The 25,630-nt window shown below is 39.8% G+C and overlaps 1 protein-coding gene across 1 annotated transcript in view; it reads right to left on the bottom strand.

Annotated features, from left to right (window-relative positions):
- Positions 1-25,630, bottom strand: part of OPA1 (OPA1 mitochondrial dynamin like GTPase) — a gene marked incomplete at its 3' end in the record, with an annotated part of 73,685 nt that overhangs the window by 12,458 nt on the left and 35,597 nt on the right. The window contains 15 exon segments of the mRNA XM_006162962.3: positions 299-433; positions 436-466; positions 7,698-7,774; positions 9,150-9,214; positions 10,061-10,176; positions 11,311-11,383; positions 11,482-11,554; positions 13,593-13,723; positions 14,479-14,578; positions 14,662-14,733; positions 15,239-15,313; positions 15,420-15,500; positions 19,401-19,514; positions 20,760-20,846; positions 22,983-23,087. Of these exon segments, the coding sequence (XP_006163024.2) occupies positions 299-433; positions 436-466; positions 7,698-7,774; positions 9,150-9,214; positions 10,061-10,176; positions 11,311-11,383; positions 11,482-11,554; positions 13,593-13,723; positions 14,479-14,578; positions 14,662-14,733; positions 15,239-15,313; positions 15,420-15,500; positions 19,401-19,514; positions 20,760-20,846; positions 22,983-23,087 (1,335 nt within the window).

Genomic DNA, 25,630 nt, shown 5'->3' with positions numbered 1-25,630 from the left:
CGGCGTGAGTTTTAAGCCACCGGGTCCGGGACTCGAACCGCGGTTGACTACGTGGAGTCCAGCAACATAGCCATTACGCTAACTGCTGGTCCCCCAACTGGTACGTTTTGTAACAGCTGTGACTGGTAGCCACAGTAAGGTTAGTCCCAACACACAGATGAGGAACCAAGGATAAAAGGAGTATAAGGCCCCAGAAGGAAGACAGGTCCTAGCTATGATGAGAAGAGAACCTACATTTCACAGCTCCTACTCCCTTCAGATGATGCTTCTTACCCATTTAATTAAATTATATCCTAACCTCTACTGCTTTATTAGGAAGCTGTTTATCAGTCCACTGTTTAAGCTTGATATCCACTGTAGTATTAAAAGTTCCCGAATTCATGGTCTGTGCAGCTGGAAGATAGATGTTTTCAATCACATGAGTTGATATTCTCTTTCCCACAAAGACTGTTGAAGGATTTCCTCCCTGAAATTAAAAAAAAAGTTACGAGAACACCAAATCTAAATACAACTGTTATTTTAAAAAAGTTTGATTAAAGCATCACTTTAAACTGCACATACTTAAAACTGTGGTAGGTTTTGACGTGTTTATACACGTGTGAGTCACAACCATCCACTGAACAAGCACATCCACCCTCCCTGGAAGGGGTAACCACGGGATCTGCTGCCTGTCACTGTGAGTACTTGTTTCAGAATCGCATATAAATACAGTCATACGGCATACACTCTTTTTTGTCTGTCTTCTTTCACTCAGCATATTTATTTTGGGATTCATTATACTGTTGTTTACATTCATATTTCACTTGTTTTTAATCACTGAATACTATGTCACTACATGAATTTGTTGATCTATTCACCTGTGGAAGTTGTTAGCTATTATACATGAAAGTACTAAGGGTATATTGAAGGTGGAATGACTAGGTCATATTGTAAGTATGTATTTAATTTTGTAACATACTACCAAACTGTTTTCCAAAAGGGCTGCAGCATTTTACATTCCCTGACAGATCATGAGAGCTCTAAGTCCTTTATATCCTTGCCAGTGCTTGGTATGGTCAGTCATTTTCATTTTAGCCATGTGAGTAGGTTTGTAGTGATATCTCACTGCAGTTTTTACTGATAATTTGTGACTAATAGTATTAATTTTGAAGATTTTTTTCATGTGTTTGCTTTCTTATTAACACATACTTTTTATGTATCATCTGTAGAGTCCAAGACTGAAAATTTCTTAGTTATAATTTTTATAATTCATCACATCACAGAACAAAACAGATATCATGACATTGCTAGATAAAATTTTTCAACTCTTCGTGATTAAAGTAATAATATAAAGGATGCATAACTGAGCTGAAAATCCTTCCTTCAAAGGCATAAGAACAACTATTTCTAAATGTGAAAAAGACAATTACTTCGATTAAAAAAAAAGTGAAATCTCAAGAAAATACGTATTTAGCTTCCCCAAACTAATTTGTACCATGAGAAAAAAACATTAAAAACAACTCTCCACTTATCCTTTCAGTCTTGAAAGTAACCCCACTCCTCCAGGACACACTTGCAGAGGTCAGAAGCCCCCTGCTGTCCAAAAGCCACACTGCACTCTCTGGGAGAGGAGAGCAATCCCATCCTTTCCAAACTCACTCATTAAATAGGTTGTAAATTAGTCTACTGGATCAATGAGCGGAGCTGCTGGTTTCTCCTAACTTTCAGGTCCATTTTTCACTTTCGATCAGAAAACGAAAGAAGAGTTTGAGGAGAGGATACAGCACTGAAGCCTCAAAGGACAAAGACAATACAGCCAAAGAAGAAATGAGTTCGTGCCAGAGTGGGAGATTTTGAGAAGACGAAAGAAAAACCTGCCAGGGCCTCCTCTCCTCTTCAGGTATCATTTTTAACACAAACCCAAGATTTCGGGAGGCTGGACAGACACCAGGACCCAGCACCTCGCCACAAGGGCTTTTCCTGCTCCTTATTCAGAACAGACATGCTCTGTTAGTCCTTCCTAGGAGTGTGTGGGCTGAGAATCCACACCTGGACACCGACACCCTTCAAGCAAACCAAAGCAAAACCTAGACTACCAGATCCCAACGAGCATAAGCTAGCTTTCTTAAACGGGGCCACTGCTTGCCCATCCGCCACAGGCAGCTGCTCTCACCTGCCCTCTCATCGCCCTGCGCTCCAGCTGCTTCCTCTAAAGGGATCATTTTTATTGTGCTCCTGATATTCTGTTCCAGGAAAATCAAACCATCTTACATCCTCACGCTTTCCCTGTCTGTTCCCTGTATCTCCAAATATTCTCTGGCTTTCTCTTCAAGACAGTGACTATTCTCAAATTCTGCTGAGGAGTTGAACATACTTCAAGTTACATCCTCCTCACCCCACCCATCTTTTCTGGACCATCAGTCCTCAACGCTCATGTAAAAATGAGAGCTGGTTATACCACCTGCTGCCTGCAGTGGGCGCTGCCATGGACCCTTTCCCCAGCACATGTTCTGTATGATTATAGGCCTCTTCACTGTAGTAGGTTTTGTCACCATCCAGGGGAAACTTCCACAAATATACAATAAGGTAATTCTTCAGAAATGCAACCTACACTCCATCTTAACTAAAAATAGTTTACAAATAGAATTTTTTTCTTTTAAAGCAGGGAACTTACTCCATATGATCATTTTAATCAAGGGCCGGCCTCATGGCCTAGTGGTTAAGGGAGCCAGATCCCACATGGCTCATCATGGTTCAAATCCTGGACCTAGCATCCTGAAAAACACTCCGGTATGTGTGCATGCATATCCTGGCAGGATAAAGAAATGGAGGAGAAGGGATTGTGGCACGACAATGCCCCACAGGGAGTGCTTTCCCCCTCCCCCTCTCTCTCTGGTGAGTGCAAGCGACTGGCCCCCAAAATCTAGAGAAAAAAAAAAAAACCAATTAAAAACGTAATAATTATAATCAGTATAATTAATACATAAAAAGTAAAAGTCTCCCATAATTCCTCTTTCAGGAGACAACCACTATTTACAGCTTATTATTAATTTACATAAATATGTATATTAACACAAGTGAATCCTGTTATACACAGTTTTACAAACTTTTCAGGTTTTTGCCATAGGGTGCATAGGCTCTCTGAAGAAAGACAGAGAGAGAAAGTCAGGAATAACCCCTGGGGGAATGGCCACATGGTTACATGATTTCTCCTTCATCCCCAGCCTCTGTGGGGATTCTGGACAGGCATGCACATGTTCCTGGCATGATTTTCCAGCTACCAGGCCTGGGACTTGAACCATGGAGTCAGCTATGTAGGAATCCAGGACCTTAACTACCATGCCACCTGCTGGCAAATATTTTTCTTAACCTAAAAGTATAATGTATATAGTTTTCCATGTCAACATCCTATATGGTGGAGGGGATTCTTTTCCTAAATTCAAGAAAAATGGGTATAATGAATAAAACATGCATGAATTAAAAAACTTTTTGTACCAACATAAGCTTGTCCTTTTTTTTTAACTGATAGAGAAGGCAGAGAGGTGGGGACGGGGAGAGGAGAGAGGGAGGACCCTCAACAGGGCCTCATCACGCTGCAGTCCCTTCCCCAGTTGTCAGCTCCCCAGGACCCTTGGGTACCTGTGTGTGTACCCAGCACTGTTTCAGGCTGACCTGGGATCCGAACTGTAGTTCAGCTCTCGCTTTCAAAGCCTCTAGCTTTATAGGGTACCTGTGTTACCATCATGCCACAGCAGCCAGGTCATAAACTCATCCTTTAATTCCATTTTCCCACAAATTTTCTAAGGTAACTGCATATTTTTCAATGGTTGTACACTACTTAAATCTGAATAAATCAAATACGATGTAATCCCAAATAGGAAATGTTGTTTTCCATTTTTAAAAAATGTTTATAAATAAAAACAAGGGGGACCAGCAGTTAGCGTAATGGCTATGTCGCTGGACTCCCACGTAGTTGAGCGTGGTTTGAGTCCCGGACCCAGTGGCTTTAACTCACACCGGGCGCGTGTGCGTGCGTGCCCAAGATCCAGGGAGGAGAAGGGATTGCGGCATGGCCATCCCCCCTGGAGGGTGATTTCTCTCTTTCTTCTTTCTGAATCTGTCTCTCTCTGTCTTTCTGATGAGTGCACACACCCTGTAGCAAAAACTTCTCCAACAACAACAAAAAAGATAAAATAAAAATAAGGTGAAAATATTTATGGGTTCATTTTTGTCAAATATAAATTTCCACATATTTCTAACAATGTAATTATTAGATAAAAATGCACTCAATGTTTTAATAGAATCTTCATTATTTACGTATCCAACACTAAATCCTGTCAGTTCTATAATCTAGGAAATCTCTCAGCTATCTGAAAAATGTCTCCTCTTTTCTACCTGCATGACCACCACCCATGTTTGAGGCTGCCACTATCTCTTACCTGAATTACTGCAACAGCCAACTATGGTGACATTTAAGCTACTCCCAACTATATGTCACTTTCCGTACTATAAGACCTTTCTAAAATTCCAGTATGATTTAAACCTCTTCGACGGTGCCTTTTGCTCATGGAATAAATTCTAGTCTTCTGAACACGGCTTAGGAGCCTGAACAATCGTGTGTATCCTGTGCTCCATCTCCCGCCTCTGCCTCCATCTGCAGCAAAGCCGGGGACCCGCCACCTGGGCTGCCTGTCTTGCTCTCCTCCTGGCCTTCGCAGCGCTCTCCCCAGTACTCACTCTTTACATCTCAGACTACACCATTGCAAATCTCAAATCTGAGTTAGGAGACTTGACTGTGCTTTCCCACTTCTGTTTTATTCTTTTAAATGAAATAAAAATAAACTTAATACTTTTTACAAACATTGCATGCATACACTACCATAATAACATTTTCCAAAAAAGTGTATTTTGGGGCTGGCAGGTGGCATGGTGGTTAAAGTGCTAGACTACCACATGGTTGACTGACTGAGTCCTGGACTGGCAGCTTGCTTTCTCATTCTTCCTTTCTCTCTCTCGCTTGTCAAATTGAAGAATAACAATAAATAAAAAATTTTTAAATAATGTATATTTCTATGAAGTCAGCCAGCTATTCATCTAGAAACAAGATATCTATATTGATGGTCATATAGTGTAATGACACATTGGTATCTCTTGCTTAATGTCAGTAATCAGTTCTTGAAAATCAGGTAGATTGCATGAAAACTGAGAATCTACTTCCCTTATAATGCATTATACGTCAAATCTAAACCCATGGTTACTACCTTAAAACATAACTAAAGTGGGTCAGCAGTGGGCCAGAGTGGTGGTTAAGGCGCTGGACTCCAACATAGAAGACCCGTGGTTTGAGACCAGGATCTAGTGGCTGAAAAATCACATTGGGTACATGTGTGTGCATTCCCAAAATCTCAAAAAGAAGAATGGAGGAAAAGGGAAAGTGGTATGGCCATCCCTCTGCGGGGTGATTTCTCACTCCTCCTTTTCTCTCCGGCAAGGGCAGAAGCCCTAAGACAAAAACTTAAAAAATAACTGAAGTACAGCAGAACGTCTATGACTAAATAACAAAGTATCCTGTTAAGACATAAAATGTTTTTAGCATTGCTTCCAGAACATGAACTATGGATCCAATAGGCTGGTGACTTAAATGATTACAAACATCTCAGGCATGTGTCCTAAAATTTCATGTAAGGCATTATGCAACAAAAGGTGCTAACAAAAACCCCTAAGACAACATTAACTATGTCTCCAAAATAAAACCCCTAAGACAACATTAACGATGTCTCCAAAATAAAACCCCTAAGACAACATTAACGATGTCTCCAAAATAAAACTCCTAAGACAACATTAACTATGTCTCCAAAATAAAATTTTTTGGGTATAATGCAGTTGATTCTATGTGGTGTGGATAGTTAAGATTAGGACCTGCTATTTTGATCTGTTTGTATTATGCTCGAGTCTAAAAAAGAGATAAAACGATGACAGAGAATATTATGCTTGCGCAGTTTACAGAAATAACTCTCTGTCTTAGTTCTCACTTTTATCTTTCCAATGGGCAGTCTGGCCAAACATGTTTCTTGTCCTTTCACAATTCCTTTCAGCCACGTATGTATTAAACAAATTAATTAATCCTCAAGGCTTACTTTGATTTCAGGGTTGCTCTATCCAAACAAAACTAATTTGTTTTACATTTGATGGTACCAGAAATTAATTTTCAAAGGGATCACATCTTTCCCTCCCATAAATAGCACTGTTACAGTTTACAAATTACTTTTTAGATACGTTACCCTCATAAAACCTAGCAACCTAGTGTTTATGTATATACACACCTGCAATAGCACACACATACATCTATATGTCTGTACACCCCTTGCAACGTCAGAATCTAATGAACTTTTTACAAAGGAGTAGAACTGACTTAAAATATTCATAACAAATGAGTTGTATATACATTCAACTAATTAATCAACAAGTATCAATAAGATCAGATCTCTCCTTTGGATAAGGAGAGACTAAAAACAGGCAAATTTTTACAACCTAAAAAGGGAAGAGGATTCACCACTGAGGAAGAAAGGCCCCTGATACGGGGAAATGAGTGATAGGGAATTCAATCTGAAAAGCTAGACGTGACTGTCTAGGTTCAATTTTGATAACCTTTAACTGAGCAAATAGAAAGAAAATATGTACCATGAATGTCATTATGAATAGTTCTGCTCCAAGAATAATACATTCTTAAAAATGCCACAGAATGTATTAGAAAGAAAATTTATACACAAGGAATTTGTTAATATATGACTGCAAAAATTTCAAAGCTATACAAAGCTTGCTTAAGTACATAGAGTCTATCTGGTCACAGCATCCTATTCTAACAAACTTACAAATGACTAAATTTATATCCTAAAATGTAAATTGAAAGTGATACTTTGCTTTAAGAGTTACATGAGAATTTTTTGAAAGGATGCATCTACTTACTAATTTTAAAAAATCTAAATTAGTATTCAATTTGAAATGTGATTTGTATGCAACATATTAGGCACATGTTACAGAAAGTACTAACCCTTTTTTTTCCTACTATAGGATACACACGCTTACCGCAGGGAGACAAAGAGAGAGAAAGTGAGAAATTGCTCCCCAGGAAAGATGGCAATGCTGCGATCCCTTCGCCCTCCTTCCCCTCTTAGGATTCTCGGCACGCAGGCGTACACGCCCAGCATGACCTTACAGTCACAGGGTCCAGGACTCAACCACACAGTCAGCTACATGGGATCCAGCGGTGCCAGCCTCCACGCCACCTGCTGGCCCAAGCACTAACTATTCTCACTCAGAAACAAGAATCTGAAAATATATACTATTTTTCCTTTACAAACCAGTATTGTTCTACAGAGACTATAAATTAATCTAACAAGAGCAACCAGATCTGATAGATTGATATTTACCTACAGCACAATCTGATGAAACTTTAGCCTTAAGGATTTTATAGAAATCACAATTACATAAGATAAAAAAGAACGTAAGATAAATTGAGAACAGAGAAAGTTATCTTCCAGAAATTTAGTTGGTTAAACTATAACCGTGGTTAGGTTTTGCAAAAAAACTATTTTTATGTTCTTGCCTGCTCACTGTTTTTTCACGAGCTAAAGCATCAGCAAAGCACTGTTACATCAATCTATTTCACTGTAACTCATAAAGTCAGAAAGGGATTAAAAGCAAAGTTAAATACTCACCAATGTTTCGGTGTAACCTGGCTCAGACTGATAACTTCATCGAGGATTTCATTTTTAGCTTTTTCAAATAGTTCATTCTAGGCAATATGGACATGAGTAAGTAAGATTTTTGTAAGACAGTCAACTTGTCCTGTTTAGAATTTTGAAAGATAACTTAGGAGGGGCCTTTGAAGGCTGGTAGGCTGACTAGGTTTGAACACACATGATGGACAACAATGCTCTCTATTCTAGTCTCCTTTTTAGAAATGCCATTATCCGAATAAGGACAAAAATGCTGACAGAAATGTCTAACTTTTTTTACTCAATTTCAAATGTAGTTTTTTACATAACATTTGGTCACCTATGATTTTTACTTAAATGTTGTGTGAACACACTAATTCATATTAATTTAGTGCATCACTAACAGACAATGAGTTGTGTGTTTTACAACTACTGGCATCTTAAAATCAAGAAAAAACAATGTTTTGTTCCCACTAAATTAGATTTCTCCAATAACTTAGGAGGGGCCTTTGAAGGCTGGTAGGCTGACTAGGTTTGAACACACATGATGGACAACAATGCTCTCTATTCTAGTCTCCTTTTTAGAAATGCCATTATCCGAATAAGGACAAAAATGCTGACAGAAATGTCTAACTTTTTTGCTCAATTTCAAATGTAGTTTTTTACATAACATTTGGTCACCTATGATTTTTACTTAAATGTTGTGTGAACACACTAATTCATATTAATTTAGTGCATCACTAACAGACAATGAGTTGTGTGTTTTACAACTACTGGCATCTTAAAATCAAGAAAAAACAATGTTTTGTTCCCACTAAATTAGATTTCTCCAACGTAAATATTGAAAAGGTAAAAAGGTGATGTACAACTAAAAAGAGATTAGATTACATAAATACATTAATTCTTTAAGACCTTTTAAGAATATTTTCACCTTCTTGGTGAGACAAACCCGTGTTACAAACCCATGTTTTGGCAGCTCAGCTCATGATCCATAATTACTTTTAAATGTTATATAATAAATAATTTAAATGATTGCAGAAGAGATGACTATTCCTAGAAATGTGTTCATGTACTCTAAATTAGTAGTTATGTCAAAACCAAAGCAACTCAGCCTACTAGGTTTCTCTCACTATCCTTCATGTTACAACACAACATTAAGAAATACACAGCCTAGGTGTAGTGGCATAGGCGGAAGGAGCTAGTGCCCGAGGCTGAGACACATGGGAAGCCCTGGTTCGGATCCCACACCAACCTGAAAAGGCCAGGCCCGGTAGTGTTCACCTAGCTAACTGCCTGGGAGGCAGGGCACAGGACCGCAATGGCAAGAGAGTCAGATACCTCTCTCTTTCTCTCTCTCCCTTCCTCCCTTGTTTTCCTCTCCCACTCTTGCTCTCTCCCCCATTAAAAACAACAAGAAAACGTGACATATACAAAATATATGGGGCATATTACCCGGTCAAGTTCTCGCAGGCGAGGGTAGTTATTCTTCCACTCTGTTTCAAGATTAAAACGTGTTGCTGAGGAAGAAGGAAAATGTTCAGGCTTGAGGATTCTCTTTCTTTGCAGATATAGTGGCTACATGCTATCTTGCATATCTTCTGCATCAACTGAATTTTTGAGGGTATACATATGGCTCTTTGGTACTCTGGACTCTTTTAGCACCTCAGAATTTCACTATTTCACTATTAAAACAGTTTTCTAAACTGTTCTCCTTCATTCTAGTTTCCTTGTTTTCAATCCACAAACACACAGCTGAAGCAGTTCAACACATCTGCTAGGAGTGTGGACTGGGAGCTGTTCCACCAATACTCTTAACACTGTGTGTATTACCTACTGCTGTGTGGCAGTGGGTAAGTTATTTGGCCCAGTTACCCTGTGTCTCTGTTTATTCTTCTGTAAAATGGGGAAAAAAATAATACTTACACGGTTACTGAAAGATTAACTGGAGTGAATAGGTAGGATTTCCACATGGGAAAAGGAAAGAAAACATATTCTCATCAGCCGAAACTACAGAAGCAGACATGGGGCAGGAAAGTGGGATTCAGCAAATATGGCAACGCAGCTGAAGCACGGGGCTTCCTAACACATTTCATCTCTTCTCCCTAAAAGGGGAATTGTAATTCTCTATAATTTACTGAGCTTTCTCCCACACACTACAGCAGACTTCCTAATCTGTTTAAACGTGGCAGGGCGCCCCCACCGATGTTTCCTCTGCAAGGGAAAATCCCATTCCTGTGCAACAACTGAAGTTTACTAGCCTTTTCCACATCTGATAGTAAATGAACTGAGCAACTGTTAAAGGCTAATGATCACCAGCTAAGAAAGTGTCTGAATTTGCTCACTTATTTAAAAATCCAACTTACCTTTGAAACTATCAGCCTGTTGTTCAACTGATTCTCGTACCATTTTCCAAAAACAGTCTGATACAGCAAGGCTTAAATTTCTTGTGGTCACCTGGTGTGCCTTTAGCATGCTTGTCCTGTAAAAATAAGAGCGAAAGTATACTAAAACGGTAAAAAGACAGTAACACTTATCACCCAGCTTGAGAAAGTACTTGTCAACAACATGAGATTAGTCAATTATACCTTTCATACCAGCTCTGATAAAATTTTCTATAATGAAAAAAAAGTTCTTTTTTAAAAAACGTTTTTGCCATAGGGCATGTGCACTTGCTGTGAAGAGAGAGAGTAAGAGAGAAATCACTCCCCAGGGGGATGACCATGCCACAGTCCATTCCCCATTCTTCTCTCTGGATTTTGGTGCGTGCACTCACACGCGCCCAGTGTGTTGTTTTTAAGCCGCTGGGGTCCAGGACTCGAACCGTGGAGTTGACCATGTGGAATCCAGTCACAATGGCATACCACCTGCTGGTCCAGAAAATGTTCTTTATCTGAGATGTCCGAGATGTAGCCAGTAGCCACGTGGAGTTACTGAGTCCCTGAAACGTGCGGCTATTAAGAATGATGGGTTACATTTTTAATTGAACTGAATGCTAACTAACCTAAATGTCAATAGTCACAAAGGGCCAGTGACTACTGGACAGTACAAATCTAGATGCCTGTCAGTCCCCTCCCAACATACACACTCCAGACTCTATCTGCAAAAATTATGTTCACTTTCTACTAATCTACGTGTAAATATGCTTTTCTACTCCCAGAAACTCTCTATGTATGGTTTTAGAATAATTCAGTTGCCCTTTAGTTTGGTTTTGCTTTTTGGTCACTATCTTATTTTCTGTCTACTTCTGTAAATATGTAGTTAGGGAGACCCACTGATGCCCTCCACTCCGATTTTCCCTAATACTGTAAAAGAGATGTGCGCAGAAACTTAAAAATGAAAATGGTAGTTTAAAAAAATTACTGCATAAGAAAAAGAACACAAAAGGTGTCTGTGCTGTCTTGTAGTGCCAAGGACAGTCCCTCAGGCCAGCACCATGGCATAGACTGCCCCATTCCGTCAGAGTGAAGGACTTTCTGATTACATACATTCACCTGGGAAAACTTCCAGAAATTCAATGTTAAACTAAACTAAAATCCGTTAACTTTATGTAAAAACAGTTCATTTACAGCTACTTCCTCATTATAAAATCTAACTATTTTAACAAGGCACTTACTTTAGGAGTTTTGAATTCTGAAAAAATTCTTCTTCGTATTCTCTTATAGCTTCAATGCTTTCAGAGCTGTTTCCTAGGGAAAGGTGGCAGTCAAGTTTTCATGGAGAAAATAAATCTTTACCATGTAAAAATAACAAAAATAAAAATAAATAATAATCTTTCTTTGCATACCTTTTCCTGTTACAACAGCAAAATAACCTAGAGCTTTCATTGGGAAGAGCTTTCCTTCAATTATCTGTTGAATCTATTTGAAAAAGTGGGAAAAATAAATGTGAGCTGTAAATTTACATAAGTTTAAAAAGCATAAAACACAATTTAGAAAGCAAAATAATTCAATGATGCTGTATAGGGATATGTTTAGTTATATGTAAATCTGCACAGAAGTATTTAAAATGCATTCTAACTGCTAGTTGAGGAAAAAATAAATACAATGAATTTTACTATATAGAAAATGTATCATTAAAACATATATACCAAAACTAAAACTTAAAATGGTGTTTTGGAGGCAGACAGACTTTAGTTTGAATTCCTGCTCTGCCAGTTACAAGCTACATGACCTTAAGTAGAGAGTTAACTTTTTCATGAAGGCCGCTGAGATTATGAGATAACATGACCTCAGCACAGTCCCAGGAACGCAGAACTCAGTAAATGGAACTTTCTGCTATTTCCCCATACATTCTTTTGGAGAGGTTTTTTTTTTTTTTCCCCCCCGCTATAGCCTATATGGGCTATTTTTCCCCCACTATAGGGTACATGTGCTCGCCAGACAGACAGAGACAGACATAGACACAGAAAGCGAGAAATCACCCCCTGGGGGGATGGCCACACCACAATCCCTTCTCCTCCATTCTCCTCTCGGGATCCTGGGCACACACGCACACATGCCTGGCGTAAGTTTTAAGCCACCGGGTCCGGGACGCGAACCGTGGTCGACTACTTGGGAGTCTAGCGACATAGCCATTATGCTAAATGCTGGTTCCCCCCATACATTCTTCAAATACCTAAATTCTAAACAAGTTGAATTGTCTTCTCTAATTCCTTCCTCTTTCTTCCTTTCCCTTCCTCCTGTTTAATATTTGGTTATTTTTGGTTCTCAACTCCTTTAGGGCCAAAAATCTTTTTCTAAATATGATAAAAACTAAAACAAAACTAGACTCTGTACCCAGAAAATGTGTATTTATGCAAAGGCCCATCATTTATACACAATGTGAAAGTTTCTACCCTCTCAAGCCATTCAGATAAATATTGGGATAAGAGTCACTCCTCTAAGACAAGCAACAACTTTAGCTAATGCTGAGTCTTTGACATAACAAACTTCAATTGCATTTCAAAACAAAAACAAATCTGTTTTCCAAGAGAAAAGTAGTAAGAAACAGAAAAGATGGAAGGCAGGCCACACAAACCTGCTTCTACCTCACTCCTCTCATTTTCCATATCAGGACTGTATTGCCACAGCAGCTCCTACCCTTACAATTAAGGCAACGTGGAAGTCCTGGAAGCCATGCAGAAAAGAGTCAGCGAGATAGGCTTAAGACCGCTCTCCTTAAAAATGCCTGTTTGCCTTTGGCAGGCATCTGGGAACTTAGCTGGCAAACAATTCCGTACACTAATATAAATGGAAAGGTGTTAAAAGATTTGAAATGATTTAAAAAATAATTTCCCTAAGAGAAGGGAAAATAAATAAAATACATAAAATGTCAGAAATGAGTATGACCTTAGATTCAGTCCATTCAACTAGACTGATGGGCTGAATTCTGTATCAATTAAATTTAGAAAAGTAATAATGTTTGCCCACGGACACAGCCAGTTATGGCAGAGCATGGATAATGGATAAGAATACTGGGTTCTGACTCCAAATTCAATGCCTTTTTACTACAAAAATTTGATCAAGTCTTTGATTTAGAGAAGAGAAGGTTTATGTATAATAAATTGGCATATATAAGGTCTAAAAGGAATCCACATTATCACTAATCTATGGATATCAAATTAGAAAGAGAAAGTAAATCATAGTTACTATGTCAACATTCAAAATTATTTACATTAAATTAGGATAAGAAACATTAGCAGCTGAAGTATTTTGAAGTAAATTCATTATAATTATGGGATTTTACTTATATCCCCACATTGTACTTAAGCAATTTACTATAATTTTCTAATACTTAGTTTTTAATGGGAATCAAGAAAAATCCTACTACTCCTCTCTGGTAAAGTATTCCACAAGGATTTCTTTAAAAAAACAGAACCCATCGCAGCTGGAGCTTGTACAAAGTATCTGTTCTCACCCTGCTTGGACTAGCTACATTTTTCTCTGCCAGGTCTACTTTGGTCAAAACAAATATGGTTCTTCTTCCATGAGGATCCATTTGACTGACCAAGTCTGTAACAATACTGCGTTCAGCATCCACAGAGCCATCTGAAGAAATAGAAAAATGACACTATAATAATTGCAAGGTGGATTTTAAAAGTAGCACAACCTATATCCCTTTATATCTACATTACTGGCAAGAAAGATTTTCTCACTACCTCCGTTCCACTGTTAAACTGCTACTAGGACTTACTATCAGTTCTCTAGTGTAGGAAATCTCCTTTCTCAGTCTTCGTCTCGTCCCCACAGTCAGTCAGTATTCACTACATGAAGCGTTTGCAACCACATAGGGCCACATTTATAAATCTCTACTTTACTGTATACCCACAGTACTATTTAGAATAAATTAGAAAGATTATGCTGGACTTACATCACTGTGTTGCAGTGTGCCTCATTGCTTTCTGTATGGATAGAATTACATTAGTCTAGTGTGATGCCACATGGGATCTACCAAAACATACATACCCTATGGCACCACGACACACTGCAAGACATCTGCCTTTAAGCTCTTCGCTTATCGACCAAATCGTTTAACGACCCAGTTGTGGAAATGGAGCCTGGTTATTAAGTGAGGGATACCTGTGCATTTATTTATGAAAAGCAACTCTAGCCAGTAAAAATGTCAATGATGCTGCCAGTGAAATTTATTAAAACATCCCCAAGTTCACTTCTATTTACAAATAAAATAAACAAGTAAAAGGGCAAAAACACACATTGTATGTTTAAAGCACATAATTTAGAGCAAAGCTTGGATTCCTAAAGAAGAAAGCTTATCAGTGAAATTAAAATCTTTTGATGATTACCTTGAATACACAGTATGATGGCATTAGGATTCTGCATATAGGCCTTGCTGATACTGAAAATAGTTTCCTTCGTGTCGGGAGCCATGCCTGATGTCACAGTCTTGAAGAAAAAGATTTTAAAGGTCATACATGTGTTTTTCACAACAGAAACAGAAACAAACTACATGTTTCATATATACTTACATTAATCACACCTGGTAAGTCGACGAGCACCATCCTCTGAAGACCAGGGCCTTTTACATTTAAGGATATAGTCTAATCAGGAAGAGAAAAAAGACCACAATATTTTTGGAGAAGTTTAAGAATGCTTTGGGCAATATGTATGCTAAAAATGCTGTATCTTATCCATTTGGCTATAGTACTCAGAAACAAGTTATTGGGTTTCTGATTCTGAAAGCATTCTAGAAAATGACCTACAAGGTAACACTTTATTTGAAATACAAAAAACAAAATAAAACACAACTATGGAGGCCAGCAGATGGCATGGTGGATAAGGTGCTGGACTACCACACGGCCAGCTATAGTGTGAGTCCTGGATCTAGTGGCTTGCTTTATTTCTCACTTTCCCTTTCTCTTGGTCTCTCTCGCTCTCTGGTGAGCACATGTGCCCTCTAGCAAATTAAAAAAGAACAATAATAAATGAAATAAAAAAAGATCTTGAGACAGCTGTAACCTAAATATCAATACCAGTATCATGGGAGATCTAAACTTATAAACACTGCATTTACATAAACGTTGCTGAATGAACTGTGATCCGTACCTCAGGGCTAACGGTACAGCCTTCTTTCACGTTCTTCCTCATTCGGAGTTCTATTTCATGTCTTAACGCTGCAAGCTATGAACGGAGAACAATGAAAATATTTAGTTCAATTTAACGGTCTTTTATGAGTTTATACAGGTTAAAAACTCACACGTACGAACCTTTGATAAATTCTACTTACATCCTCCTCTTTGGTAAGGTCAAATTCCCGAGAGCTATCTTTGAACAAGGCCACGTGGTGAGGACCTTCACTCAGAGTCACCTGAAATGATAGAAAACGGCTCTGAGGATGCACTTACAGTGGCTATTAACCCCCACAGCCCTTACATGGCCCAGACAAACCTCCGTCCCTTCACACTACACTTGGAAGCGTCCCCTGGAGCAGTCAGTGGCGGCGCTGGGACCACTGTCAGCTTCGTATCTGTGCACTCACACATCCGTCACACATACTGTACTTTCCCAACAGGGCTGTGGCTACTTTCTGTTTCTGATCAAAAATGCTGCTGCCACTTTTTTCCCCTACATTATACAGACTCCTGAGCATGAAACCATCATTTAACATCTGTTTATCAAGCGTGAACTAAGTGCCTAGTGTCATAGGTAGGGAAGCACAAACCTGACTCGCCGTTTGGGTCTCACTCCACTCTGCCAGAAGCAGACACAGGCAGAACAGAACTGTGTGGCAAACCCCGGGTACCACAGAAGACAGTGGTACTTCCCAGTCACCACAGAGCCAACAGGCTCTACCAAGCAGGGACGTTTGAGTTAAGATATTTTATAACAGCATATATATATATATATATATATACACACATACATACATATGTGTGCTTGGGCATGCACACACACGCGCCCAGCGTGAGTTTAAGCCACCAGGTCTGGGACTCAAACCGCGGTCGACTATGTGGGAGTCCAGCGACATAGCCATTACGCCAACTGCTGGTCCCTATAACAGCATATTTTAATAGTCAGTAGTTTTCTAAGAACATTCCTTAGCTTTTCAATAGTACTTCCAAGCACCTCAGTGATTATACTAGTCTACTTTAAAAATACAGAGATTAGCTAAGCAGGCTGGACAATAAGAGTTGTTTGAAAGTGACCATGGCAGCCTGGACTAGAGTCCAGGGTCCCAAAGGATTTGGGGGGCTTACTGCAGCTATTTTTCATCAGAGCACTGGCTGATGTGTGCGACAGGTCAGAGTTCAAAGAGATAAGCAAAAAGTCTCACAGCAGTTTCATTGCGTGTTGAACTGGAATTCACAGCTATCAAGGAACCAGGACTCAAGGTGTGAAGATTCCAGAGAGAAATGTACTATAGAAGTGAACCTCCAAAAAGTTCTCCACCCTGTGCACCATTTCCCTTCAAGGCATTTATTTGCACATTAAGAAACCAAGAAGAAAAGCTGCTCTTGAGGCTAAAATGCTCACGCAGGATTTTGGCGATTTCACTGTTCTGGGGAGACAAAAATCTGAACTTCAGGGTTAGGCAAGGAGGAGGAGCCCTGGTAAACACTGGATGACTAAATGCAAGCTGGGAAGAGACCAGCCTCAGCTGTTTCAAGGAAACCTGCCTGCACTCCACCTGCCAGCCAGAACCAAGTTATTAATTCCTTCCTCCAGCACCATCCACAGCTTCTGCAATTAGGGTGCTAGTAACAGCGTCAAGTCAGGTTTGCAGTGTTTCCACGAGTAAATGCTGAGCATGATATAAGGTGTAGTCTGGAGGACATTTCTTTTTCCTAAGTTGGAAGCATTTCTTTCTTTTATTTTTGGAGAGATTTTTGCTATAGGGTATGTGAGCTTGCCAGAGACAGACAGAAAGTGAGAAATCACCCCCCAGGGGGGATGGCCACGCCGCAATCCCTTCTCCTCTCAGGATCTTGGGCACGCACTCACACATGCCTGGTGTGAGTTTAAGCCACCGGGTCCGAGACTCAAACCGCGGTCGACTACATGGGAGTTTAGCAACATAGCCATTATGCCAACTGCTGGTTCCAAGTTGGAAGTATGTCCACAAGTTTGCAACAATAGTAAAATGGATATATAGTGTGGTATGTTCAGGAAGGAACTAGTACCATGAAACGAAGCTCAGTTCAGAGCTGGACCCAACAATGTGCCCTTGGCAGTCTCACTGTCTCAATTTCTACTGCTAATCTGGCCACCATTCTCGGTGGTTTCCATTTTTCACTCTCCAATTACTCTTCCCCTACCTCTATCATTTGATTGAAAGAACCAACAAAAACTTTAAACATTCAGATTCACTTTAAATTTATGTTCACAGATCTTATAATAGAGATTTCAGTCCAATGCAGCAATAATATTAATACCTGACTTCCTTCATCACTTCTTTCCTAGAGTCACCAAAATCTCTCAGAAAAGACTAGTTTTTCTTGCTGCCTCAAGCATCTGCTGGGACTAGCAGATGGTGTAATAGTTAAGTTGCTGGATTCCTATGTAGTCAACTGTGGTTTGAGTCCTGGACCTGGAGGCTTAAAACTCACACTGGGCACATGTACATACATGCCCAAGATCCCCCCCAAAAAATGGAGGAGAAGGGACTGCAGTGTGGCCATTCTCCCAGGGGGTGATTTCTTGCTCTCTGTCTCTTTCTGTCTGGTGAGCGCACATGCCCTATAGCAAAAATCTTTAAAAACAAAAATAAATAAATAAAAAACCAGCTGATGGTATGGCTTATCTCACTGAGGAAGCAGAAGGAACCAGATGTTCCACATATTTGCCTCCACTGGTACATTCAACGATCGACTGTCATGCTTCAGCTTCGTCGATCTGCCAGATGTATTTGAGGCCTACGATCACTCCCCACCACCCCAGTACTCTCCTCACCCGACTTCCAGCACTCTTCTGGTCCCTCCTAGCACAGCAGTGCACCTTCACACGCTCCTCCGTAATTCTTCCTGCGGGCGCTGACTGTTGAGAGTGCTCAGGGCGCCACTCAGTCCTGCGTCTTCACGACCTCCACCCCTCCCATAATAGCTGATCCACCAAGACCATGGCTGTAAATATCTGATGACTCCTAAATCCGTATCTCTTACCCACACCTCTCTCCAAACTTACACATCCAAAACCTTACTTGTTATCCCCTCAGCAAGCAAAAAATTCCTGATCTTCCCAACCCTGACCCTCTCACAGACTTCCCTGTACAAATTACATCCTTTGAATTGTTCAGGTCAAAAACTCCTCTGGAGCCACCTTGATGAATGACATATCAAATCTGCCAAGAAATCCTCTGGGCCCTACTTTCAAAACAGATTCATAATCCAACCATTTCTTTTCACCTTTACTACTATTAAAACTTCCCCTGTCCAAGTTATCACCTGGATCTTCCAACAGCCTCCCAGATTCTACCTAGCTTACCTACATCTATTTACAACACAGCAGCCAAGCCTTTCAAAAGATAATGCTGTTAGGGCCAGCGGGTGGCACAGTGGTTAAAGCACTGGACTCCCACATGGCCAACTGTGGTTCAATTCTCAGACCCAGTGGCATGATAATCATCACATGGCCAACCGTGGTTCAATTCCCAGACCCAGTGGCATGATAATCACACCAGGCGGGTGTGTGTGCTTGCCCAAAATCCTGAGAGGAGAATGGAGGAGAAGGGACTATGGCATGGCCACATTTCCTAGGAGGTGATTTCTCACTGTCCCCCTCTCTCTGGCAAGAGCACATGCCCTATGACAGACTCCTCTCCCACCCCCCAAAAAAAAACCCCAAAACAAACAAACACAAACTAAAAATACCTTCCCTGGACCCAACATATTTCAACTGCTACTGCCCTATTTTTCTACCTGTTATTTTTAAAAAATAAAATTAAAAAATTATCTATATTTACCAGTGCTAATTCCAATGTTCTCATTCTCGTATTCAGCCTCTCTTCTGACTTAATCAGAATAAACCCAAAGGTCTCACTCACGGTGCTCAGGGCAGCCTCGCCTGCCACTGCGCCCCGACTCCTCCCGCCCCTCGCTGCAGGCACATGCTCACTCAGCTCGCGGTGGGCCTACTACTCTGCAGGAGTGAGCGTCCCAGAGGCTACAGCAACTCTTCCCTCAGTGAAAGGCCTTCATTTCAACACAACGCGCAGGCTTCACTAGAGTGTTACCTTCCTGAGGAACCGTACCCAGACAGCCCACCTTCTTACCTTAACTGGAGAACGTGTCATCATCTCCCCGGATCCTCTGGGGAATATCCGTGCCTGCGCAATCATTTCCAGCACGCTCGTTTTTCCAGCGCTCTGATCTCCAACCACGACCACCTTACCACAAAACAATAACACTCATTCATATATATATTTTTTTTTTTGGAGAGATTTTCACTGTAGGGCGCGTGCGCTCGCCAGACAGACAGAGAGAGACAGAGAGACAGAAAGCGAGAAATCACCCCCCAGGGGAGATGGTCATGCCGCAATCCCTTCTCCTCCATTCTCCTCTTGGGATCTTGGGCACGCACGCACACGCGCCCGGCGTGAGTTTTAAGCCACCGGGTCCGGGACACGAACCGCGGTCGACTACGTGGGAGTCCAGCGACATAGACATTACGCTAACTGCTGGTTCCCACTCATTCATATTTTTGGAACCAAATTAAATTGAAATCGATTTAGAATACCTGAATATTTAAAAAAGATCTTCAATTAAAGAAAATTTTAAAAAATCTCTAAAAAATGATGGTTGATAAAATGTATACGCACTGAAAATATAAACAGCAAAACATTAATTGGGTTAATTATTGCTTTTTTTATTACTCAAATTTTTATGAAAGAGACATACTCATTTAAATCACTACTTCTAAAACCAGATTACTATAACAACTTTCCACAAATCTTTTCCAAAGTTTGTTTACTCTCAACAAACACATTTTGAATTTTACTAGGTTAAATTTTTTTTTTCTTTTTTTTGGAGATGTTTTTGCTATAGGGCGCGTGTGCTCGCCAGACAGACACAGAGAGACAGAGACAGAAAGCGAGAAATCACCCCCCAGAGGGGATGGCCACGCCGCAATCCCTTCTCCTCCACTCTCCTCTCAGGATCTTGGGCACGCACGCACACGCGCCCAGCGTGAGTTTCAGCCATCAGGTCCGGGACTCGAACCGCAGTCGACTACGGGGGAGTCTAGTGACATAGCCATTCGCTAACTGCTGGTCCCAACTAGGTTAAATTTTAACATATGCCTAATTAATCCACCATTTAGGTACTTGAACTTACAAATATCATGGATACAAAATATCTGGTAGTCTTCCTTCATAACACCTAAATATAAGTAACACAAAAATATAAGGTGCTTCTATTTACTTATTGGTTGTCAGAAAAGTCATATCATAGTTTTCTGTTTTTCTATGCAAAAATTGATCATGACTTTTCCAACAACTCAGTATCTTTATAATGGACCAAAATAAACAAACAATACTCAGTGTTTAAGAAATCATCTGGAATACATAAGTAAGATTATATAGGTAAAAACATATGCAATGAGCAAGTTCACTGTCTATTAATTTTTCACTTACCCGTGGCAGATGATCTTGTGTATTATAACTGGCATCGTAATCAGAAAGAACATCAAGAACTTCAGAGTACATGTCAATCAAAGATTTCTGTAAATTGTCAAAAAATTAATATATTATAATAATGAAAACATTAAAGAAAAAGAATACCGCAAATGTGTCAAGAGAAAAAAAAAGCTGATAAATTATTTTTCCATAATTATTTTTTCTCTAATTATAAAACTGTATCTTCACAGGGACCAGCAGATGGTGTAACGGTTATGCTGATGGACTCCCACATGGTCGACAGCAATTCGAGTCCTGGACCCAGCAGCTTTGGACTCACACTGGGTGCATCTGTGCATGCGCCCAAAATCCCAGGAGGAGACTACAGGAGAAGGAACTGTGGTGTGGCCATCCCCTCTGGGAGATGATGTCTCACTTTATGTCTCTCTGTCTCGGTGGTGAGCACACATGCCCTATATTAAAAATCTCTCTTAAAAAAAAAATTATATCTTTGTAGTAAAAAGTAAAGCAGTACAGAAAAAAAATTCGATCTCATCAGTTTATCTTGAGAAACAATAATTTAATGAAGTTCATTAATTCGGGATTTCCTAACGACCTAATTAAACAATAAAAGAAGTTATTTAATACAGATGAGCTAATAGTAAATGCTCAACAGAGGCCATTTCTACCTAAAAGGCCAAAAAGGCGTCCGGTGACCAATCGCAAGGAAGTGACTCTCTGCCAAGTCTGGGGTGTGTGTGTGACAGAGAGTGTGGGGAGGAGTGAGAATGGCATGCACAAGACAGCGCCCCAGGAAGGACTAACAGACACACGATCACGACGGAGGCCGGCCAGCGAGCACGTGCGGTGACGTCCCTCGAGGACAGGCTGAAATGAGCGCGGCAAGGGAAGACGCCTGTGCAGCTTCTTTCTGTCGAACCAGCACCAAACACGGTGCCTTGCACACAACAGGCTTCAAGGAAATATCCAACGAATGAATGAATAAATATATTAAAAAGGATACCATCGAGCATTAATAATTAAAGATATGTTTTAATACCAAGAAAGAAACAGAACAAGGGCTTAAGGTTCCTGTCATGTCTTTAATACCTAGCTAGAATTAAATCACAAGTGACTGCCATCCCAGGCACCGAAAAATAAAAAAAAGTCCAGTTCCATTGCATTTTATGAAAGAAAGTACCATCTCCGAGGTAGACCCTGACGTGCACCAACACTCAGACATGGCTTTTCTCGACTGCCACTCATCTGTCAGTCACAGCTTCCACCGCATGTTGCGGAATTGGACCTTGGTTACGGAATGTATGTGCCCTGACTTACTAGTTTTGCTACACACTAATTGACTCCTGTGAGATTTTAGTTAAAAAAACCATCTGTATTTAATTTAGCACATATGATCTGGCTTGGTGGAGAATAAGATTTAATTTACTGACATTGGTAATTACCAATATGCTGATGAAAACACCACCAGCAAGAGCTTTCCCAAATATTCTATAAAATATCTAAGAAACTTTCCTTTAGAAAGAAACAGTTAAATTTTTTTTTAAGCTCAAGAAAGTTGCCTAATCTTATTCATTGGAAATACACATAAGGCAATGATGTGAATTCATATTTCAATGTCTATCAACTAACAAGTCTGATTTTTTTTTTTTTTTTTTTTTTTGGGGGGGCGCGCCGCTCGCAAAAAGAAGGGGCACTTGCCAGAAAGAGAGAGACAGAGAGACAAAAAACGAGAAATCACATCCCCCCCCGGGGGATGGATGGCCACGCTGCAGTCCTTTCTCCTCCATTCTCCTCTTGGGATCTTGGGCACGCACACACATGTACCCAGCATGAGTTTAAGCCACCAGGTCTGGGACTTGAACTGCGATCGACTACATGGGAGTCCAGTAACATAGCCATTACGCCAACTGCTGGTCCCTTAATAAGTCTACATTTTACAGATGTAGAGATTAAGCCTAGAAATAAACTAGGTATTTCAAGACAATAAAGTCAGTCATGATAAATGACTCTTAGAGGTATAAAGATTTTATGAACATAACAAAAAACTACAGACTACAATTTGTGAAATTTGATCATATAGGGAGATACTCTCCAAACCCCAAGAATAGGTTAGAAAGAAAATGTTGACAAACACCTTACCTTAAAGACTGGCAGGGATAACTACATCCCGTTAAAGGGCAAAGCTCTGAGGGCTAGCTAACTGAGGTACACTTTCCATACCTTCAGCTTTCTGTGATGGATGCCTTTGTCATCTTTCTGCAATACTAGTTTCCTCAATTCTTTGTTCTCCTTTTCTAGTCGTTCCAAGATTCTCTGATACTTTAACTGCAACAAAAGAATACACATAAATATATAAAAGATGAGTTAATATATAATGTTAAGTCTAAAATAAAAATCTTCAAAAATCCTGAAGCCATATTTCCCATTTAAAATAAAGTATTAGGGAACAGCAGTTAGTGTAATGGCTATGTTGCTGGACTCCCATGTAGCGGACCGTGGTTCAAATCCCAGACCTGTGGCTTAAACTCACGCCAGGTGCGTGTGTGTACATGACTAAGATCCCGAGAGGAAAATGGAGGAGAAGGGATTGCGGCGTGGTCAACCCCTCCGGGGTGTGTGTGGGGGTGTGTGTGTTTGTGTGTGTGTGTGTGATTTCTCGCTTTCTGTCTCTCTCTGTCTTTCTGGTGTGCTCACGCACCCTATAGCAAAAAATAAAAGTATTATTCAAAAGTTTCTGAAAAAACACTGAAAAAAAAAACTATAAACATTGTCTCACATAAACAATGAAATTCACTTTAATTTTCTATCATAATTTAGAATTTTATTTCAGAAATTCTTTGCTACTTATGTTGAAGAAATTATTTTAAAATACTAAAAATTTAACAACTTAAGGAGGCAAGTTTTTAAGTACCTTCTAGAAGTAATTATTTCTCATTCTATCAACATTTCAAATCTTCTTTACAGAGCCATTTAAAAAATTCAAATTAATTCCATTCCCATTACTTCCCATTTTAATGAAAATGTATTAGACAACAGCTAGCATTACCTAAGCATGGGATATGTGATGTGTCCTTTCCTACATGTCTCCCATGCAGTAACTCCTTTAACCTTCACAGAGACCCTATGAGAGACCTATGAGGCTGGGGTTACACAGATTAGGAACTGAGGTTGGGGACATACGGTAGCTGCCCAAGGTCACCCAGCTTGCAGGGGGTGGGGGAACAGGGTTTTGAATATAGGCCCAAGTTAGAGGCTCAAATTCTTCCAGTTTTGTTAAGTGTCCATGTTCAAAATAACACATTAATATTTAAAATAATGCTATAAAGGCATTTTAAAAGCTAATACACGTAGACAGGTTCTTTTGCCAAAGTAGTTGCCTGGCTACACATTTTTTTTTAAATAAATTTTATCTTTTGTCATTAGTCTTTCTAATTTTAATTTTTCTCTAAATATTAACAATGTACAGAAAACTATTAAGAATTACTCCTTGTGCAATTCAGCAGAAAGTTTATGTCAACTTAAAATACAGTGCCATTTATAATAGAAAATATTCCTTAGAACAGGGTATGAAGAGATTTTAGAAAGTCCAAGAGAAAAATGGAATTAAAGTATGAGTTTATTCTGAAGTAAGAAACATTGAAATGCATGGTTATTCCTTAACATGCATTTCTATGAAATTTCTGAAGATCTTCCCTTCACCCAATAAATACAAGAGTATCATGATTCTATCTTCAAAGAATGTCCAACATAAGCCAAATTAAAGAAAAACATATGCAGATGAACTATACAGTAAGAGACAGGCAGAACTACAAGAACTACTTTTAGGGACTCTCCCTAAAAGTTCTAGAACAAAAATTCGCAAACCTTTGGATGCATCTGAATTTCTCTCGGGTCTTTTAAACACAAAGATTGCTGGTTCCATGCCCAGTATTCCTGATTTAGCAGGTGAGCAAAGGGACTAAGAAACTGCATTTCTAATCATCTCCCAAATGATACAGCTGCTACGGCTTCAGATCGCGTAAGTTGAGAACAATGATTCTTAATTACTGGAATCAACTGGCTGAGAAGCTTTGGAATAGATACAGGTGTTGGTGGTAGACAGTGGTGCAGTGGTAGAACACAAAGCCTACAAGGCTGACCCACGGAGAAGGTTCCAGGTTCACATCAGAAGACCTCCCTGAGCACACAGGGCATGGATGTGTCCAGGATCCTGGACTGGCTAAAGGTGGGGGTAGACTGAGGCCTCAACACTCCATTGAAGGTACTGTTTCTCTTTCTCTCTCATTCATGGAAGAAATAAATTTAAACAATTAAATATGGAGGACTTTCATGGAAAAACGGAATTGAAATACAAGTATATTTTGGTGCAAAAAATATTTGAAATCCATTCCTAGTTTTTTCATGACAGGCATTTTCTATGAAATTTGAGGATCCCTAATACATAGTACTACCCAGAGGTCTAGTGTACAGTCAGGTCTGACAGTCAATGAATAGGTATCAAGAAAATCTGTCCCTCAAAATATGCTAGTTGCTGGACCAGCAGATGGCACAGCAGTTACATGGCTGACTGTGGCTTGAGTTCTGGACCTGGTGGCTTGAAAATCATACTGGGCAAATGCCTGTGTGTGCCCAAGGTCCAGAGAGGAGAATAGAGAAGGGACTGGGGGACCACCATCCCCCTCTGGGGGAGATTTCTCAGTTTTTCTCACTGTCTCTCTCTTTTCAAGCAGAAACCTTTAAAAACAATAAATAAATAACTAGTTGTTTAATTTTATCAAGATTGATCCTTGTTTTATTTTTTGCCCCCTAGGAAGCCCAAGACAAGTCCTTTTTTTAAGGTTCCTTTTTTTTCCCTTCTATTACAGAGA

This window comes from Tupaia chinensis, unplaced genomic scaffold (assembly GCF_000334495.1).
Source record: "Tupaia chinensis unplaced genomic scaffold, TupChi_1.0 Scaffold141231_1, whole genome shotgun sequence".
Lineage (NCBI taxonomy): Eukaryota > Metazoa > Chordata > Mammalia > Scandentia > Tupaiidae > Tupaia > Tupaia belangeri.
This window is presented reverse-complemented; position numbering and strand designations above follow the sequence as displayed.